The following is a 19,367-nucleotide window of genomic DNA, read 5'->3' on the forward strand; positions in this document are numbered from 1 at the left end:
TCTGTGCCTGCGCCAGCATTCCTCCCCTCCGCCCATCACAGCGCCCAGATGACCAGCTTTCTTTGAAATGAATTATGTGTTGGTGACTCCTTAGGTCCCTGCAGGGTCTGTAATCAGCAAGGTAGTGTCAATGTGGGCTCCATGCTAGAATGAGAAACACCTTTTTAGCTTTTGGAAGGGAATCTTCTATTACCCATTTTGGTGAGCGCTAAAATGGGGAGAAACTTTCAATTCTGGACTTTTCAGTAAATAAAGTGGGAGCAGCCCAGGAGAGTTTTCTTTAAGAAATTCATGGTGAGTTTCTGTCAAAGTGGGCCCAGAAAGCCTTTTGCCTCCCAAAGAGCGAGCAAGACAGCCCATGTACCTCCTGTAGTTCCCATGGCTGCTCTCGGATCTGTGCGAGTGAACACACACAGTGACAGCATTAAATGTCCTAGGAGTGGGCTGCCATTTCTGAATTCTGCTTTGTGAGGTTCAACAAATAAAATCCCAATCAGAAAACTGTTGTCATGTTTTAAAGTACTATATCTTAGAATGACACTATGACAGGCAGGCATGCTTCCTTGCTGGGATTGGCGTGGGTACCTTTCTCTAACAACACAAAGGCAGGTAAATCTTTGTAAACCAGGAGCCACTGAAGGACAGTATTCTTAGATGTATGTTAAACCAGTTCCCTGGTTCCTGTTTCCCTAAGTTTTGTAAGTAGGTATGCAGATCACAGGTTCTCAACCTGTGGGTCATAACCCCTTTGGGGTTCCAGCATCCCTTTCACTGGGGTCGTCAGTAACCAATGGAAAACATTTACATTACAGTTCATAACAATAGCAAATTTACAGTTATGAAATAGGAACAAAAATAATTTTTTTTGTTATAGAAATGGTATTTGTTTTTTGTTGTTGTTGTTGTTTGATTTTCCTTTTTTTATTGGAAATTTTTTCCATTTACATTTCAGATGTTATTCCCTTTCCCACCATCCAATCCCCCTCCCTTTGCCTCCATGAAGGTGCTCCCTCTCCCAACCACCCTTTCCCACCTCAGCACCTTGGCATTCCCCTACACTGGGAAAATGATCTTTCGCTGGACCAAAGGCCTCTCCTCCCATTGATGTCAGAAAATGCCATCCTCTGCTTCCTATATGTACCTCGGGCCACGGGTTTTTCCATGTGAACTCATTGGTTGGTGTTTTAGTCCCTGGAAGCTGTGGGTTTGGATAGTTGATAATTTTGTTCTTCCCTTGGAATTGCCAATCCTTTCAGCTCCTTCAGTCCTTTCTCTAGCTCCTTCATTGTGGTCATTATATTCAGTCTGATGGTTAACTGCAAGCATCCTCCTCTGTATCAGTATGGCTCTAGCAGAGCCTCTGAGGAGGCATCCATATCAGGTTTTTGCCAGTAAGCACTACTTGGCATCAGCAATAGTGCTTGGGCTTATTGGGCACATACAGGGTGTATCCCCAGGTGAGGCAGTCACTGGATGATCTTTTCTCCTATCCCTGTTCCTCTATTTGACCCTTTATTTTCCCCCTTGAACATTTTGTTCTTCTAAAACGGGCATCCACTTTCTGGCCTGCCTTCTCTTTGAACTTCATAAGTTCTGTGGATGGTTCCTTGGGTATTCCAAGCTTTTTGGGCTAGTATCCACTTATAAGTGAGTACATACTATGAGTGTTTTTTTTGTGACTGGGTTACCTCCCTCAGGATGATAGCTTCAAGTTCCATCCATTTGCCTAGGAATCTGATGAAGTCATTGTTTTTAATAGCTGAGTAGTACTTCATTCTGTAAATGTCCCACAATTTCTGTATCCATTGCTCTATTGAAGGACATCTAGGTTCTTTCCAGCTTCTCCCTATTATAAATAAGGCTGCTATGAACATGGTTGTGCATATGTCCGTGTTAGATGTTGGAGCTTCTTTTGGGTATATGCCCAAAAGTGGTATAACTGGGTCCTCAGGTAGTACTATCTCCAATTTTCTGAGGAACCATCAGACTAATTTCCAGAGTGATTGTACCAGTTTACAGTTCCACCAGCAGTGGAGAAGTGTTCCTCTTTCTCCACATCCACCAGCGTCTGCTGTCACCTGAGTTTTTTAACTTAGCTATTCTGACTAGTGTGAGGTGAAATCTCAGGGTTGTTTTAATTTGCATTTCCCTGATGACTAGGGATGTTGAGAATTTCTTTAAGTATTTCTCAGCCATTCAATATTTCTCAGTTGAGAATTCTTTAATTAGCTCTATCCCATTTTTAACAGGATTATTTGATTCTTTAGAGCCTAACTTCTTGAGTTCTTTGTATATATTGGATACTAGCCCTCTATCAGATGTAGGATTGGTAAAGATCTTTTCCTAATCTGTTGGCTGCCATTTTGTCCTTTTGTCAGTGTCCTTTACCTTACAGAAGCTTTGCAATTTCATGAGGTCTCATTTGTCAATTCTTGATCTTAGAGCATAAGCCATTGGTGCTCTGTTCAGGAAATCTCACCTGTGCCGATGTGTTCTAAGATCTTCCCCACTTTCTGTTCTATTAGTTTCAGTGTACCTGGTGTTATGTGGAGATCTTTGATCCACTTCAACTTGAGCTAAGAAAAATAATTTTATGTTTAGGGGTCGCCACATGTTGCAGCATTAGGAAGGTTGAGAACCACACTTCTAATGGTTAGTCTAACCTAATTGATGTCTTAGTATAAAGTATGCTTTGAGATAGTGGCTTGTTTTGTTTTTCTACTCTGAACTGAATGGTTTCTTTCCAACTTATATACAATATTACTAGTCAGTAGAAAGGCATTGAGGGTCTTAGTCTAGGTTGTAAGACAGATAGATACTATGGCTTGAGCATTGGATGTTCATTTCTAGGTGTCCCATTGGAGAGTTAAAATCAAGGCAATGGTGAGACCTGGGTCATCTCCCTTCTAGTTTGCCACCTCACTGCTCCTGTCCCTTACACACTTGACTACTTGGGTCCTTGCTTTCAGTGGGAAGTCTGGCTTCCAGTTCCTGTTGAGGCCGTTTTGCTCTTTGTGTTTAGGATACTGCACTTCTGTAGCCCAGACTAGACCTGAAATTATCCCTGATACCACAGCTCCCCAGAGGCTCAGATTGCAAAAGTCACCCACTATGCCCTATGTAATCAACTTTTATGACAAAATTCAAAATCTGAACTGCCATTGTTGGTCACTCAAATGTGAGTTTTTGTTTGATTGACCAATGGAATGTCTGCCATTGAATTAGCAAACTCATCTTTTTTTCCTTCATCCCTATAAGCATGTTGTTCCTCCTCACTCAAACTCCCGAATCTTGGTATTTTGCCCGCATTAATGGTGTCAGTATAAAAAGGCCTTTTTTTTCCTATTGAAATCTAGTACTTTTCACTAAACAGTTTTGAGAATGAGACTTGGCCCAAGTAAACTTTGTCAAACACAAAATACCCAAATAGTGTTTGACACATACTGGGCAGGAGTGATCCTGAACACTTTTTTTAAGTGCATTATTGAGTAGGGAGGGTAAATTTTGGCCTGAACTTTTTCTTTTAGAATGAATTCCATTATTTTGGTTTTTTTTTTAACTGAATTATGACTGTAAGAATTAGGTTTTTTTTAAAAATGGGAATTTACTATGTAGCCCAAACTAGCCTTAAACTCTCAGAGGCTCACTTGCCTCTGCCTCCCAACAGCTGCGATTAAAGGTGTGTGCGCCACTGGCCCTAGAAACAGGAAATTAAAGAGGTAGTTCATAGAATTCCAGAATTAAATGCCTCAGGTAGAGCAGAGCCTTCTAAGATCACAGTGATCAGCTGAACTCCAGTCTTATCAAAGCTGCTCTCATCTCCATCTTCAGAGGTGCCTGTCGAGATGACCAAGTTGAGCTGTCAGCTGCTACATGTTGTCAGTCAGCTCTGACATGCTGTCAGTCAGCTCCTACATACTGTCTGTCAGTCACCCAGTATGTGGCCTCCCTCATTATCCTTGTTTTGTTTAAAGCCATGCAGGGTGTGAAGTGTCTGCCATACACTCCCCAGTGCCTGCAGAAAAAGCCAAAAGCTTCGTGTGGTGTGGGCGTGCTTGTGATCCCACCACTGAGAAGTCAGGTGTATCTCTGGGTCTCCCCATCCAACCAACCCAACCTAAGTCTGGGTCCCACTGAAATACCCTGTTTGAAGATAAGGTGGTCAGCTCCTGAAGAACCCAAGGCTGTCCTCTGCCGGTTCAGAAGCCAGTATAAGATTACTTCTTTCCTGTGAGACGCAATTAGAAGATTCCCACGAGTGTCTTAGAATTTACTTTTGTCCCTTCTTTTTGAGACAATGCTGTGTGGACTGGCCTTGAACTTTTGACTTACTTTTACTTTCCCAGTGCTAGGCATGGGGGCTGGGGTTCTAAAGTAATTCTTTAGCTAAAACATAATAAGTAGGGTTTGGGAAATTTGGTTGCAGGTTTTCTTTTGGGGGAAGGTGGGACTTTTTTTTTTTCTTATGTGATTTAAACACACACACACACACACACACAACCACAGACTAAGGCTGAACAAGTGAGTAAGAGAACAGAGAGAGAAAAACTAGTCTTTGATCATTTTTACCCTCAGAAAACTCCTATTTGGGGTTGTTTTCTAGTCACCTGAAGCACAATGCATTCTGTATACAGAGTGAAGTACCGTCTTCTAATCATTTCAAGTACATGCTAATATGCCTCCTAAGCAAGGCCATAACGCTTACGCCTTTTCTAGTCTTGTGTACCACCTCCACTTGAGTGCAAGGTTAAACATGCACTAAATATCCTGAGCAGTCCATTAAAATAAGGACTAAGAGACTGGGACCATAGAGCCACCGAGAGAGTCCAGGTACTGGTGACAGGCAGGACAATACTGTTGTCACACACCAGTGTCTGTCCCCCTCTCAAAGGCCAAGAGGTACCTGTTCTTGTTTCTCTACAGTAAAACAACCTGACCAGGAGTTAACAAGGGGAGAAGGGCTTATCTCATTTATGGTTCTAGGTTCCAGGCCATTATTTTGGGGAAGTCAAGGCAGAAACTGGTCACGTCACATTCACAATCAAGAGCAAAGAAGAGTAAATGTCTTTGTTTGATGCTTATAGTTTTCCACCCTTAAGCAGTTGAGTCCCACCCATGAAATGGGGCCACCCTAAGAGGCTAGTTTGTCCTACTTCAGTCAACAGACAAGATAATCCCCACCCCAAAATTGCCCATGGACCCACTCCATCTATGCAATTCCTCAACTGAGTCTCTCTCAAGTAACTACTCTCTGTTTTGGCAAGACGACAACCAAAACTAAGCAGCCCTCCACATAGTTTGTAAGCTCTTCACACCACTTTTGAAAAGCAAGTGGACAACCCGGTGACACCGGTGTTTCACAGACATGAGAGACCAAGGCCAAGATGAGTGTGGGTGAGGCACAAGAGGGGACTTGGTCCATGACACCCTTAAGCGACAGCACCAGAAGTATCAATCAGCTCAGAAGAATGAAGCTCTGTGGTCAAGTATGTTCAAGTTTCTGCAGTGTGCAGCCACACCTGGTAATCCTGACACACCTAAGGCCACCCAGGACCTGCCCTAAGAAGGAAAGCTTCAATGTTTTCTCCTTTTTATTTAATTATTTGTTTATTAGTTTATTTGTTTACCTCTATCCTTTACCTATATCCTCAAAACTATCATACATTCCCAGTCGGGTTGAAATGAGAAGGAATAATAAATTCTGAAGTTATTCAGTAATCGTAATATCCTTTATTTGACGTTGAAAAAAATAAAGCAGAAAATTCCATCAGACAGGACTGTACAATGTGAGAATGCAGACTCCTCCCAAACTCTGTTGTCAGTAACCAAGACTGTGGAGCATTTTCCCAGTGTCATCACATTAAGCTAGAGAGGGAGGATACAGAATATCAAAGAGGTACAAGTAAAATCTAGTAGGTGACTGAGACTACTACACTAACTGTACAACTGATTCGCCAACCTACTCTGTTACAGCTTGTGCCCCAGGGGAAGAAGCCCATCACTAAGGTGTAAAGGATTTTATAGTATCCTGAAGAATTTTGAGCATCTCGGGGATGATGCAACTACTCAAGATCTGAAGTGTCCGTGGTGGCCCATTAATTGCTTATAAAATAAATGCGGCAGTAAACAGTTGGAACAGTTCCTAAGCCGGCGTCATTTGTGCTGAGCTGTCAGATCTGCCTTTACCTGATGCCACACATCATAGCCGTCTCTTAATATGTCTTTCTAAAGAGATGTCCACCTTCAAGCTGCAGAAGAAAGTAAAAAATATTAGACTGCGAACACTTCAAAAAAAAGTTTCTTACCAATTAAATGAAATCAAAAATTAAGGAAAAGTTTCTATTTTATTATCTGGCATATTTTCCCTTACAAGAACTTACATACTAAGGGCTCTGGGTTACATGTACTGTGTGTGTGTGTGCACACACACATTGCCTGTAGTGCCTGGGCTCCCCTGGAATTAGAATTGGAGTTGGTTATGAGCTACCAATGGTGGTGCTGAGAACCAAACTTGGTTCCTCCTCAAGGTAGAATGATCTGTTAACCATTGAGCCATCTCTCCAGCCCCATGTTTGTATTTCTAAACTATAAAGAGAAACTACATTAATCTTTTTCTTTTAAATATTGGTTTATTTATTTTATGAGTACAGTGTAGCTATCATCAGATACACCAGAAGAAGGCATCGAATCCCATTACAGATGGTTGTGAGCCACTATGTGGTTGCTGGGATTTGAACTCAGGACCTCTGGAAGAGCAGTCAGTGCTCTTAACCGCTGAATCATCTTTTTGTCTTTGTTTTTTGAGACAGTTTCTCTGTGTAACATCTCTGACTGTCCTGGAACTCGTGTAGGCCAGGCTGGCCTCCCGCTCACAAAGGTCCACCCGTTTTTGCCTCCCACGTGGATGGATCAAAGGTTTGTGCCACTCCCGCCTGGCAAGAGCATTTAATTAGCAATTGGAAACTACATAAATTCAACTATCAAAGGTGTGCCTTAGATGAAGAGCCATGCCAAGAAATTTAAATTCTAGTTAGCTTTGTGAGTGACTACGAAGTACCTGGAAACTTTTCCCATAAATCAAGCAAGCGACATGTTTTTAGAAAATAATGGGGCCTGTGGGCTGGGAATATGACTCATTGATACTCTGCTCCCCTAGCTGCTTGAGGCCCCAGGTTCAGTTCTCCAGCCCTACAAATAATAGTGTTAATGATGAGTCCTGAAAGAGAGAGTAGGAAGCAAGAAGAAGCTCAGCTGTTCAATTACGAAATGAGGTTCCTGTAAGAGTGAGGACAGGATGACCCTAGAAGAGCTTCCTAAAAAGAGCTGAGCTGGTCATTCTACTGGGGGCTGGAGAGATGGCTCAGCCGTTAAGAACACAGAAGTCCTGGGTTTAATTCCTAGCAGCCACATGGTGGCTCAATCATCTGTAATAGGATCCAGGATGTCCTCTTCTGGTGTGTCTAAAGACAGCAACAGCAATAGTGTACTCACATATGACCATGATGGGTGCAGCTGCCATTTCTTCAGACAAGTGCACTGCATATCACTTTCATCATAAATGTAGATGATAGGACTAAATCTTCTCTTAAGAGAGCATTATTGTGGACATCTCCCTGAGGATGTGATGTCGTGTGTGTGTGTGTGTGTGTGTGTGTGTGTGTGTGTGTCTGTGTGTGTCCATGTGTGTGTGTCTATGTATGTGTGTATCTATGTGTGTGTGTCTGTGTGTCTATGTGTGTGTGTCTATGTGTGTGTGTCTGTGTGTGTGTGTGTCTATGTGTGTATGTGTGTGTGTCTATGTGTGTGTGTCTGTGTGTGTGTCTATGTGTGTGTGTGTGTGTGTCTGTGTGTATGTCTATGTGTGTGTGTGTGTGTACTTTTACTTAGAGGGCATCTAGCCATTAGAAATCAAAATGAGGTAGGCTGTGGAGGCCCCTAGGGCCTATCCTTAGCACCCCTCACTCCTATACCCAGTTAACGTGTCAGATCTGTCTGCTCATCCACCCAACCCAGAGGTAGGTGTTGCTATTGAGAGCTATTGAGAGACTAAACAGAGACCTACCATCCTGAGAGTTGCAAACAGTCCCACTACCTGAGCTCTCTCCATTCTGTTCTGACCCAGGGTAACAAGTGCCTTGCCTTCACAAATGTAGGTGTGACCTCTAGCACTGCTCAGATTTCTCCACATCAGCTCGGTCAGCTGAAGAGATCAAGGAAAGTGAAAGCAAAACTATACAAAGCTTGAAAGACAGGTTTCAGAATTTCTGCTGTTTGTTGTGGTGTCTGTGACCTACAGCAGTGATCAGCCCCTCAGAGTAACCCTGAAAGGTGTAATAATGGCACGTATGCCTCAGTGGCAACTAATGGCTATCTAACTGGACTTATGACCTATTCAACAGGAAAGAAACCATGCCTGCCTGGTGGTGTAAACTTAGGCAACTCCACCTGGCTAGTGACAAATCTTTGAGAAGAGCCTGCTGCTGCATTTCCTAAACAGGTGAAATGCCGAACTCCATTCTTTATCTTTATCCCCACAGGTAACTGTAGCTCTTGCCCTTCATCAAAGGAGCTTCTTTTGCAGCAGATAGAGACCTTTACAGTAAGTCACAGCTAGTCAAACTGTAAAACAACCGACTCTGAGGTACAACCCCCACCCTCACCCCCAAGTGGATACATCTGTAACACAGTCCTTTCTGCCTAAGGCTTGCGGAACATCACAGAAGAGGGCTACAAAGATTGCTATAACCAGGGGAACAGAAATGAAATCTCAACAATACGGCAGCCTAAGCAAGACCTGAACATTGACACCAGTTGGCATGCCAACCTGATTGGTAGAGTCACCCCTAGATGTGATATAGGCAATTACAAACTGCTGAGTCAGGGAGAATCAATCTTCCCCAGAGATGAACCCTAAATAAGTAGTTATCTAATCCCAAGTGCCCGCCCCCCCCCCCAGTATCCAGGTAAGCAGCACCAAATGGAGTCAGCAACAAAACTTGCATTTATTTACACACACACACACACACAACAACAACAACAACAACAACTATAATAACAACAATAATTAAAAAATAAGAGGACATGAATTTGAAAAAGAGGAGTTAGAGAGCCAAGAGGGAGGGAGAAATGATATAATGATATTTTAATTAAATAAACTAATACTTCTTTAAAGTTTCTGGCTTTATCTTTAAAACTCCAAATAAGTTTGCCATCCCACTCAATAACGTTTAATATAAAACTATTAGTTTAAGGAAACTAACAGTTCATCTGGATGATACTCTAGGAAGATGTCCATGATCAGTGTGTGGCTTCACAGCCCCAGCTTTAGAGGCCCAGCTGCACAGCCCGCCCACCCCCAGTAGCCAGTAGCACACTCCAAAGAGGAGAAACATGAACGCTTAGACTGCTGTGCTTAAATCTCAGTCTGAGGGTGTCCATCCTCTTCCCACAGATCCTTACTTTCTGAACTAAGGATCAGGGAATGAGGAGAGAAAACCTGGGTGCGTCGGCCACACATGTCTATGTTGTACATATGTATGTGTGTACGCATGTGCATGCTCCCACGCCTGTGCCTAGAAGGGGGACAGAAGACAATGTACTCAGACAATGCCCCGGTGTGTCTCCAGTTTTTATATTGATTGATTGATTGATTGAGACAAGGTCTTTTCCTGAGCCTGAAACAGTTTTTAAACTGGCTGGCTAGTCGGCCCCACAGACCACCTCTCATTCACCACTTATTCACAAGTCACAGCCATGTGCTCCCATGCCGTTTGAAGCACGGGATGTCCAAACTTAGGGTCCGCAAAGCTTGTAGAGGCATACATTAGCCACCCAGCCATTGCCCCAGCCCTCAAAGTTACACGATTCAAATCAATGTTTGCTGTTTTTAGTTTTTAAGTAATACATATTAGCTTTGTCTCAATTGGGCCAATGCAGTGAGTTGTAACTGCCTGCACTTTGTTCCCTCATCCCATTATTTATGTATTTATTTAGAAACAGGGTCTCGGACAGCTTAGGCCTCCCTCAAATGTGCTAGGTAGCTAAGGGTGACCTTAAACCCCAGGCCCTCCAGCTCCATCTCCCAAGTGCTGGGATTATGCAAATTATCCAAACCTGACTTGTGTGATTTATTTTTAGCTATGTAGATTAACAATCACAATAAGGAAAACCTATCCCAAGTGCCTGGTTTGTTACCTCATCTTTTCTCTTCCAGTAATAGTCTCTCTTGGTTGTTCGAAGACCAGTGTTGACTGAGGTGAAGAGGGAAAAAGAAGAAATATTTGAGTAAAGGTAGCAGGAGGTTTGGAACACCAGTCTGTTCTCTCCACGTCAGTCTTCAATCTTCCCTTTTCCAAACAGACTCTACTCTCTTCCCTTGGAGTTTTGTAAATAAGCTCCTAAGGTCTACCATATAGTCCAGCAAGCAGGTCCCACAAACAAGGCAGGCTGTGTCCAGGCAAGAGGGTACAGTGTGGACTACAGAGCAGGTACCAGCTCCCGTTACCCGAGGTGGTTGGCATCTTACTAATCGTTGCCATATAGGGAATGAGGGCTGCACACTGCCAGACCATCTCACTTTTCTATATTTTTTTCCCAAGGCAACTTAATGAAACTTTTCAAAGCAAAGTATGTATCAGGGTCCAAACTCAAGGAACTAGTCCTACCATGTGTGAATTTCGTCTCAAGCCCACCAAAGAATACGAACGCTTCCTTTGGTCTAGTATCTTGCCAGGGGCCTGATGAAAGAAAGGTCTCCTCTCAAACTAGCAACTCATTAAGGATTGCACGGTTGTTGCTGGAGAGATTGCTCAGTGATCAAGAGCACTGCTTGCTCTTCCAGAGGTAACTGCACGGTGGCTCAGAACCATGTATAATGGGAGCTGATGCCTTCTTCTGGTGTGCAGCCATATGGAAAGACAGAGCACTCATAAATAAGACAAAACAACACATTTAAAAAGCAATTGCATGTTCTCATGCACCATAACACCCAAGCCGACTCTGACGTCAAGCTGGGACAGGTGGGATGGTGTTGTGATTGAACCCAGCAAGGCAAGGACAGTGAGCACAGAATGAAGTCCCCAGGTATATTTTCTCCAGATCAAAGCCGTCCTACTTACCTACTGATCTCTGTATACTCAGTGCTTGGCGGCGTGATTGACATCTACTGACTGCAGTTACTTAGTGACCTCCAACGGCTAACTATGGAAACCATTGGACTTGTGCCTGTGACTGCAGCTTATAATAATACTCAAGCAGGGTGGCTCAGGCTCCAGATTCCCTCCAGTTACCAGGAAACACATCTGCTTGACCCTACACCACTCCCCTGCCCCATGTCAACAGCAGCCCAATATCTCTTTGTGGCTCAGCTTACCAGGACTTGTCAGCGATCAAGAGTATAGAGGTAGGGACAGAGGAGATTTTAGAGTCTTTGATAGGTGACCTCAAGAAAGCAAAGTGACATTCAGTGTGGGTCCCAGAATAGGGATCACCTCCAGTTGCCTTCCATAATTAAAAGAAGTTTGCATTTGTTGAACTGCTTCGCAAAATCCTCATCACTGAAAGGTTATCATCCCTTACCCATGGCATGGGAGGTTGCATCGGTTTTGACAGGATCGGATGTCGGGATTATGAGAAGCTTGCTTACATCTGCAATTCCCTGGATCTAAAGGTAAAAGAAATAAAAATTGGTCCGAAGAGCAGACACCTGATCCCTAAGTGGCTACTTCCCCATCTTCTTTGTAAAGGCTGCAGGAAACATCCCTGAAGTTTAGCAAGAGGTTTCCATTCCAACCACAGCCATGTGCGCATGCATGTGCGCATGCGTGTCTGCCTGTCTGCTTTCTTGTGTTCTGAGGCAGGGACTCGTGGTTTAGCCCAGGCTGGCCTCCAACTTGCTAATATCTCTCCCCAACAAACTGCTGGAACTCCAGCCCTCACCACACAAATCCAGTCAGACCCTGTCTTTTTACCTTGAAATCCTCTTCCATGTTGTGTCAAAGAAATCTTAGGCCAGAAAAATTGTCTATTGCATATTTACGGAAGCCAAAGTAAAAAACTTCTACCCCTTACTTATAACTGGACTAGAATACCCCCATTTGGAAAGAAGGGAAGGGCTAGCAGGTCATGGCTTACTTTTACACCTACACTGAAGATTAACTACTCAAGACCTTCCTGCTGGCCTCCTGGGATGCAAGGAGCAGAAGAACCGTGATTAAGCTAGCATCCCTGACTATGAATTGTTTCATTAGTAACAGCAGGGCTGCTGCCAGCATCATCCTTGCAATACTTCGCAAACTAAAGGTCAGAACAGCTAAGCTGCTTGCTTGATTCCTGCATCCAGTAGGTGCCAGTCAGCTGTTAGATCCAGACCCCAAATTTAAATGAAATACACAATTAGCTGTGGTCGGCTGAGCTTTAAAACTGCTTACGGAGCACCATGCAAAGCAAATGGCTCTTTAGAAACTGTGCCCCTTACCTGCTCACAAGACTTGGGAATAATGAAGGGTGCCACATATGCTTCTTCCGTCTTGCTATTGATCACATTCCCGTACACAAGAATAACAAACTTCATTGTCACGTGATTAAGAATCAATTCATTATAGCTTGACAGAGTCTCCACATAGGCATGGTTAAACATCACACACTTCTGAAACTTTAAATCCTACAAGGAAATGTCACTGTTTATCTAAGTCTAAGAAATGAATACATAACAAGAAGGAAACAGAAGCCTACTCCGGGTTCCTTGAGGATGTCAGAATGCCTGTAGCTCAGGGAATCCACAGAAATTAAGAGTTTAGCCTGGCTTCTACAAACGACTTTGAATTTGGCTGCCCTGCCTGATGAAGGAGCCATCAGCTTTACCATGTGATCAGCTATGTGCTATTGGAGTTCTAGGCTTAACCAGGCTTAAGACGCACAGGTTTCCCCTGGCAGTAAGCAAATGCCCCATGTGACAACTGAACAAGCAATGACAACAAAACAGGGGAAAGCAGAGCAAGCAAGGCACTTCATCTGGGCCATACATGATGGCTCTGAATCACAGAGTTTGGAACTGAACAGAAACTTAGTGGGTGGAACTGAGGCCCCTCTCCTAAAGGTCTTACTTGATGTTCTGACCTTTAGCATCTCAGAATATGACTTCATTTGGAAGTAGGGCTGCAAAGATGCAGTTGGTGACGAGGGTCGTGGGAGTGGGAGAAATCTGTACACAAACTTGGATACGGGGAGGGTACTATGGGAAGATGAAGGCATCCAGAGACAACCCTAGAGCAGACGTTCCCTGTTGGCAGGAACTAGCATCCATTTCAGGGCAGCCCTTGGTTGTCTGTCACTGGCAACTGCGGTTATTTTCCCCCGGGCACCAGCACAGCCAGGGCACCAACAAGCATGAGAAAATTAGCAAACATTTTACCTACGATTTTGCAACAAGGGGGTGGAAACTAAAGTGTGATGTTTAGGTTTGAGAATGCATGCATATTGACTGACGTAGAGGAGGATGGACGATTATCTAATGCATGTCTGGGATGCTAAAAGTTATTGATCATCTCTTTCATGGGATTATCAGAGGAAATAATTCCTAAACCCTCCCTATTGCACTATCTTTCTGTTGTTGCTGCCGTGAGTATTTTAAAACAAATCCTACTTTCCTCTCATTTCAGTTTTTCGTGCCTAAAAATAGTTGTGTTTACTTTTGGTTTTGTTTGAAGACAGAGTCTCAGTCTGTAATTGGGGTTGGCCTGTTGCTCTTGATCCTCTTGGCTAATGTCCCTTCCCTCGGTTGAAATGAGGTCTTTAAAGCATTGCTTACCTAACCATGATGTCATTGAATACCTAATGAGTAATTATGGACTCCTTAGTGTCATCTAGTAGTCAGACTACAATCAAGTTTCTCAAGTAGTATAAAATATGATTTAAGAGCCAAAGTGCTACATTTTTTTTTATGTATTTACATTCTTTGATCTGGAGCATTCTTTCCTCCCCTTCACTGGATTATTGGGGGTTGAGGGGGATGAAATGAGTTGTTGCTAGGCAGAATAAACTAGATTCTGAACTTATCTGGTGGGGTAGGGAGGTCCTAGTAGATCTTCCCCAGGAGTAAGACTGGGGAGGTAAAGGTTAGTGTTGTCAAGTGGAAAGAATCTAGGGAGACGGCCCCCTAGGCATGCCTTCCAGGGATTGTCTTGATTGTGTTAATTAATGTAATCATTGTAGGCAGGGGTCCCGGGGGCACCGAGTCGAAAAGGGAAGCTGAGCACTAATTTGCTCTCATTTCTGTGACCCACCTGTGGACTCGTGTGTCCGTGTGTCTGGCTGCTTCAAGTTGATGCTGCCTTGACTCCCTTGCCATGATGGGCTTGACTTTGAACCGTGAGCTAACCTTTCGGTTGCTTATGTCAGAGTGACTTATCTCAGCAATAGCAGAATTACGGGCATTGTGGATAAACATTATTGCCCTTAACATTTTATCTCTGATTTTGCATCAGTTTGCAGGGCTTGTGAATCAAAGCACTGATTAGGAAAGACAGTCGCCCTGCTGTGAGAAAGTCCAATGCCCTGGCCCCACCTTTCCTCTCTGGAAGCTCATTCTAGACTAGCAAGTGTCTTACTCCTCGTGGAGAGACAAGATAAAAGGCAATGAATCTTAGTCTCCTTACTCCAAAATTTCCCCGAGAGTTATTACTGTCGCATTGTAAATGAAACCTGGCTGGCTTGGAGGACATAGTCTTTCCAACCCAAGTTAACCAGTAAAAACTGTTGGACTTTGGGTCTGTCACGTCTTCAGCTTCTGAGTCACAGAGAGGATTCGTGTAAATACCACGTGACATACAAATATGGGACTGCAAATGCTGGCCTGGGCACGGACTCAAACCACTACTCTTTGAAGGAAAAGTTTATAACCAGGACTTAGTCATCTCAACAAAGTTTTTGAAAGAACTAAGAGATGTGTGTTCAGGGCTGTTCATTAATCATATGCTTTGCTTTGGAGGATCTTCCTAATTAATATTTTCCAATTTGGTTTTTTAAAAGGCTCTTTCAGCCTGGAAAAAATTAACTGTGACAAGGCTGTTAATGGCCCAGGGACTCAGGATGAGACAGTAGTTATAATTCTAATACTTGAAACTCATTTTTAAGAATCAGACATTATCTGTGGGTTTGGGTATGTTTGGCCCAAGAAGTGGCACTATTAAGAGGTGTGGCCTTGTTGGAGGGAGTGTGTCACTGTGTGCTTGGGCTTTAAGATCCTTACCCTAGCTGCCTGGATGTCAGTCTTCCGTTTGTCCTCAGAATAAGATGTAGAACTCTCAGCTCTGCCTGTGCCATGGCTACCTAGATGCCGCCATGTTCCTGCCTTGATGATAATGAACCTGTAAGCCGGCTCCAATTAAATGTAGTTCTTTGTAAGAGTTGCCTTGGTCATGGTGTCTGTTCACAGCAGTAAAACCCTAACTAAGGTACCACCTTCCTTTCTATCTTTGTCTGAAAAATATGGGATCTACAGTACCAAAAATTTGGTACATAACAATTCATTTATATTCTCTTCATTTAACTTACCTCACCAGCAATAATTGATTCAAAATACTGATTTGCAATACCAAGAGCAAGCTTGAGCCACATTTTATATTCTAGAGATGGCCAGAAGACATCAAAACCTTCATATAAATCCTCCAAGGAGATGAAAAAGGCCTGAAATAACAAGGTACCAGGGTACAGACAGCTAAGTTACAACCCATCATTTAACAAAGATGGTCACCATCTCTCAGAAAACCAACTTCCAACCCTATGATACTCTAGTACTAATATAATAATACTCTAATATTTTAAAAAATTAGCATTATGGAAAAATTATACAAGAGGATAAAAATCTGCAGTCCAGTGAAAGCTATAAACTTTAAAAATATAGCCCCAGAGTGACTGTAGAGATAGCTCAAAGGTTAAGAGCACTGGCTTTTCTCCAGAGAACCCAGGTTTGGTTCTCAGCACCCATGTCAGGTGGTTCACAATCATCTGTAACCCCAGCTCCTAAGGATCTAATGCCTCTGGCCTCTCCTGTCATAAATACCTACATGCACACAGGCATGCATGCACACACACACACACACACACACACACACACCTACACATAATTAAAATTAAATTTTCAAAATTTCAAATTAAAATTTCAAAAAAAAAAAAAAACAAAAAACAAAAAAAACAAAGCCTTTAAAAAAAAAACTACCCAGGTTGTTTATTATTCAACAGTTCTGTTGAGGTTTGGCTCACAAGGCTGAGATTCAGGAACTGAGCTCTCCTTAACAAGGACTAACTGATATCCTACAACAGAGCTAGTCCGTACCTGCAACGTAGTTTCACAGATGGCTGTATATTCAATTTCACGCTTAAGCAAACAGCTTAGCTCACCGAGTACGTCCCCGCTGGTACAGTACTCTGTAAACATAGTCTTGTACTGTCGTTCAGTCTTGTGGCTTGAGTCTATCCCAAAGGTGGGAGATGAGCTGTGTAACTGTTGGAGAAATTATGACAAGGGGAGATAAAAATTGTTAAATTCTTTGAATATAGCAATGGTTTTTACTCTCTTATGATTGTCCCAGGGGAAGAAAAGACGCTTTAGTGACACGTGTCTGGAAAGCATTAACTTTTCACAAAAGTCATGGTTTATTTTGTATTTCAGCACCCCAAGGCAAAGGGTTTGCTTATATAAAATGTAAGACTCTTGGGCAAGGAGGGGAGCACAATGACGATACAGCATTTGCCTAGCTTGAGGCCGTAAAGTTCATCCTTAGCACCAAGAAAACAAAACAGTAACACAACAAAAGAAACAAAAGCCTCAAGACTCTTATAAGGATTAAATGACAAAAACACACTGCCTTGCTTGAGCACTTTTAGAAAAATTAAAACTAAGTTCTTTACTCCTGCATTACCTTTTTACATACCACTGGCCGGAGGGCCCTAATCTAAGTAGCTGATATCCAAAACGCTCCAAACTCTGAAATTTTCCGGGGGCTGAAACAGCACCACTGGTAGAAAAATCCCACCACACTCTTACAGGATGGATCACAGTCAAAATGTAGGTGCAATAAAAATACTGTATAAAATTGTCTTTAGGATAAACACAAGGCATACAAGAAACAAAAATGAATTTGGTGTTTAGACTCAAACAAGACTCCAAAGAGATCTCGTTATAGACCAAAAGCTGCTTGCAGGTATCAAAGGGACATCTGATGAGTTCTGCTGCAACAGGGGGTTAGAAATTGGGATTTCCATACTGAGAGTAAGGAAGATCCCTGATGTCAGAAGGCTCACTTTGCGAGGGAAATGCTGCTACCATGTGCATATTCCATAGCCTTTCTTTAAGTTCTGTTCATTTTTATGAGAAATGACTAGACAGATTAAGAATTTTCCTCTCCCTATTTATGAACAGAACTGTAAATAAATTAACTTTCCCATTCTTTATGCTATGTTGTCTTCTTCACAGGCGGTGAGAGGCACCAATACTATGAAAGGAGAGAGAGAGGTGCATGCCTTTAATCCCATCACTCAAGAGGCAGAGTTTCAGCCTGGTCTACAGAGCAAGTTCCAGAACATCCAGAGCTGCACACAGAAACACTGTCTCAAGAAACAAAACAAATTCCTCAGGACCGGATAGCCACAGGTGAAATTCTGGGAGTGCCGTAGCCAAAGAACTCAAAATATTGTCCCTTCATGACCACTAGTTTTGTTACCAGAGCCTCTACCCACAGAAAGCCTGACTCTGGATTGAAATGACAACTTGTCACAACTTGTCACAAAGAGTCACCTGAGATGAGTCTCAATTGAGAAATTATCTAAATCAGGCTCATCTGTGGACATGTGTGAGGGATTATCTTGATTGTTTATTGACCAAGCAGGTATGGGTAGCACCATTCCCTAAGTCAAACCCTGAATGATGCAAGAGTGAAAAAAGCTAGTTGAACATAAGCAAGGAATGGTGTGTTTGTTGACTCTTTGCATCGGAGGTCCTATGGGTGGCACACCTTCATTCCAAGAATAAAGATTTTCTAGAGACTTCTAATTCCCAAGACACCCCTTTTACTACACTAAATGTATGATAGAGGAATTTTAATCCAGCAACATAGTGCTCTAATAAGAGACCATATCCAGAGACCTTCTATGGGATCCAGCTGGAATACAGTCTGGATTACAGTATGATCTGGCCGGAATACAGAAACACCTTTAGTATATACCTTTAATCCTCAATAATAAAGGTAAATTTAGTTTGTAGAAGAAATAAGCCATGCTTGAAATACACTTTGATGACAAATGACAAAGAGGAAGATTTTACAGAATAGGTCAGAGATAGGATACATCCAACTCTCAAGAGAACAGCAGAGGAAAAAGAGGCTACTTAAGAGAACAACCCAAGAAAGAGGCAAGTTAAGAGAGCAACACACATATACTGAAAGAGAGAGAAGAAGGGAGAGAGAGAGGAAGGGAGGGAGGAAAGGAAGGAGAAAGGGAGGGAGTGAGGGAAGGAGAGAGGGAGGGAGTGAGGGAAGTGGGAGAGAGGGAGGGAGGGAGGGAAGGAGAGAGGGGGAGGAAAGGAAGGAGAGAGGGAAGGAGAGAGAGGCAGAGAGAGAATGAGAGAGAGAGAGAAAGAGAAAGAGAGGCAGTTTTACAGAGACAGGACAAGGACACTGGTAGAGACAGAACGAGACAGAGAATGCAAAGGAGCCAGGAGATTAGAACACATTGTCAAAGTTAGTATGAGGCCAAGCAGTGCAATTCAGTGAGAAACTGAGAGAAGCCAGGTTGAATCAGTCAGCTTGGAAAAGAGTTTGAGCTGAAACAGCTGACTTGAACAAGCCAGAGTTCAGAAAGAACTAGAAAGGGTGAGTTTATTTAGCAGTAAGCCTCCAAGACAATAATTACATCCTGCAAATAAAGTTACATTTACAGTGTATACATTTAACCTATTTTTGTTCCTTCTGCTTTTATCCTTCCACTGGAAAATGAGTTCCAAATGAGCCAGTTTTGTCAGAATGGCCAGTGCTTGTTCATGAGAGTAAAAAGTACATATGTGTTTACTCAATGAACAAAACTCTCTAGATTCAGATACTTGGTATTACATTGTCTTCACACTATATTCATCACAGTAGTTTATTTTCTCAATAGTAAGAGGTCTGAAATACTCAATTTAAAAATTGGAAGTCAAATATATATATTTTCCCCCCGAGAACAGAGCTTTGTCACATAAGAGCATCAGCAGGGAATTAGGAATTGGTCAGTGTCTAGGCTGAGCTGACCACTGTAGTCAGCTGCTGAAGCGAGGTATAATGAGGCAGAGGATTCTTGCCCATTCTCACTGCTGAATTCACATTTCCTTTCTCACT

At 42.8% G+C, this 19,367-nt stretch overlaps 1 protein-coding gene across 1 annotated transcript in view; it reads right to left on the minus strand.

Annotated features, from left to right (window-relative positions):
• Positions 1-6,212: 6,212 nt before the first annotated feature.
• SLC9C2 (solute carrier family 9 member C2 (putative)) overlaps positions 6,213-19,367 on the minus strand; it is a gene marked incomplete at both ends in the record, with an annotated part of 62,825 nt that continues 49,670 nt past the window's right edge. The window contains 7 exons of the mRNA XM_080931825.1: positions 6,213-6,248; positions 8,063-8,200; positions 10,195-10,250; positions 11,578-11,662; positions 12,476-12,661; positions 15,553-15,684; positions 16,334-16,501. Of these exons, the coding sequence (XP_080787951.1) occupies positions 6,213-6,248; positions 8,063-8,200; positions 10,195-10,250; positions 11,578-11,662; positions 12,476-12,661; positions 15,553-15,684; positions 16,334-16,501 (801 nt within the window). The remainder of the gene's footprint in view (positions 6,249-8,062; positions 8,201-10,194; positions 10,251-11,577; positions 11,663-12,475; positions 12,662-15,552; positions 15,685-16,333; positions 16,502-19,367) is intronic.

The sequence above is a fragment of the Micromys minutus genome (assembly GCF_963924665.1).
Source record: "Micromys minutus genome assembly, chromosome: 1".
NCBI lineage: Eukaryota > Metazoa > Chordata > Mammalia > Rodentia > Muridae > Micromys > Micromys minutus.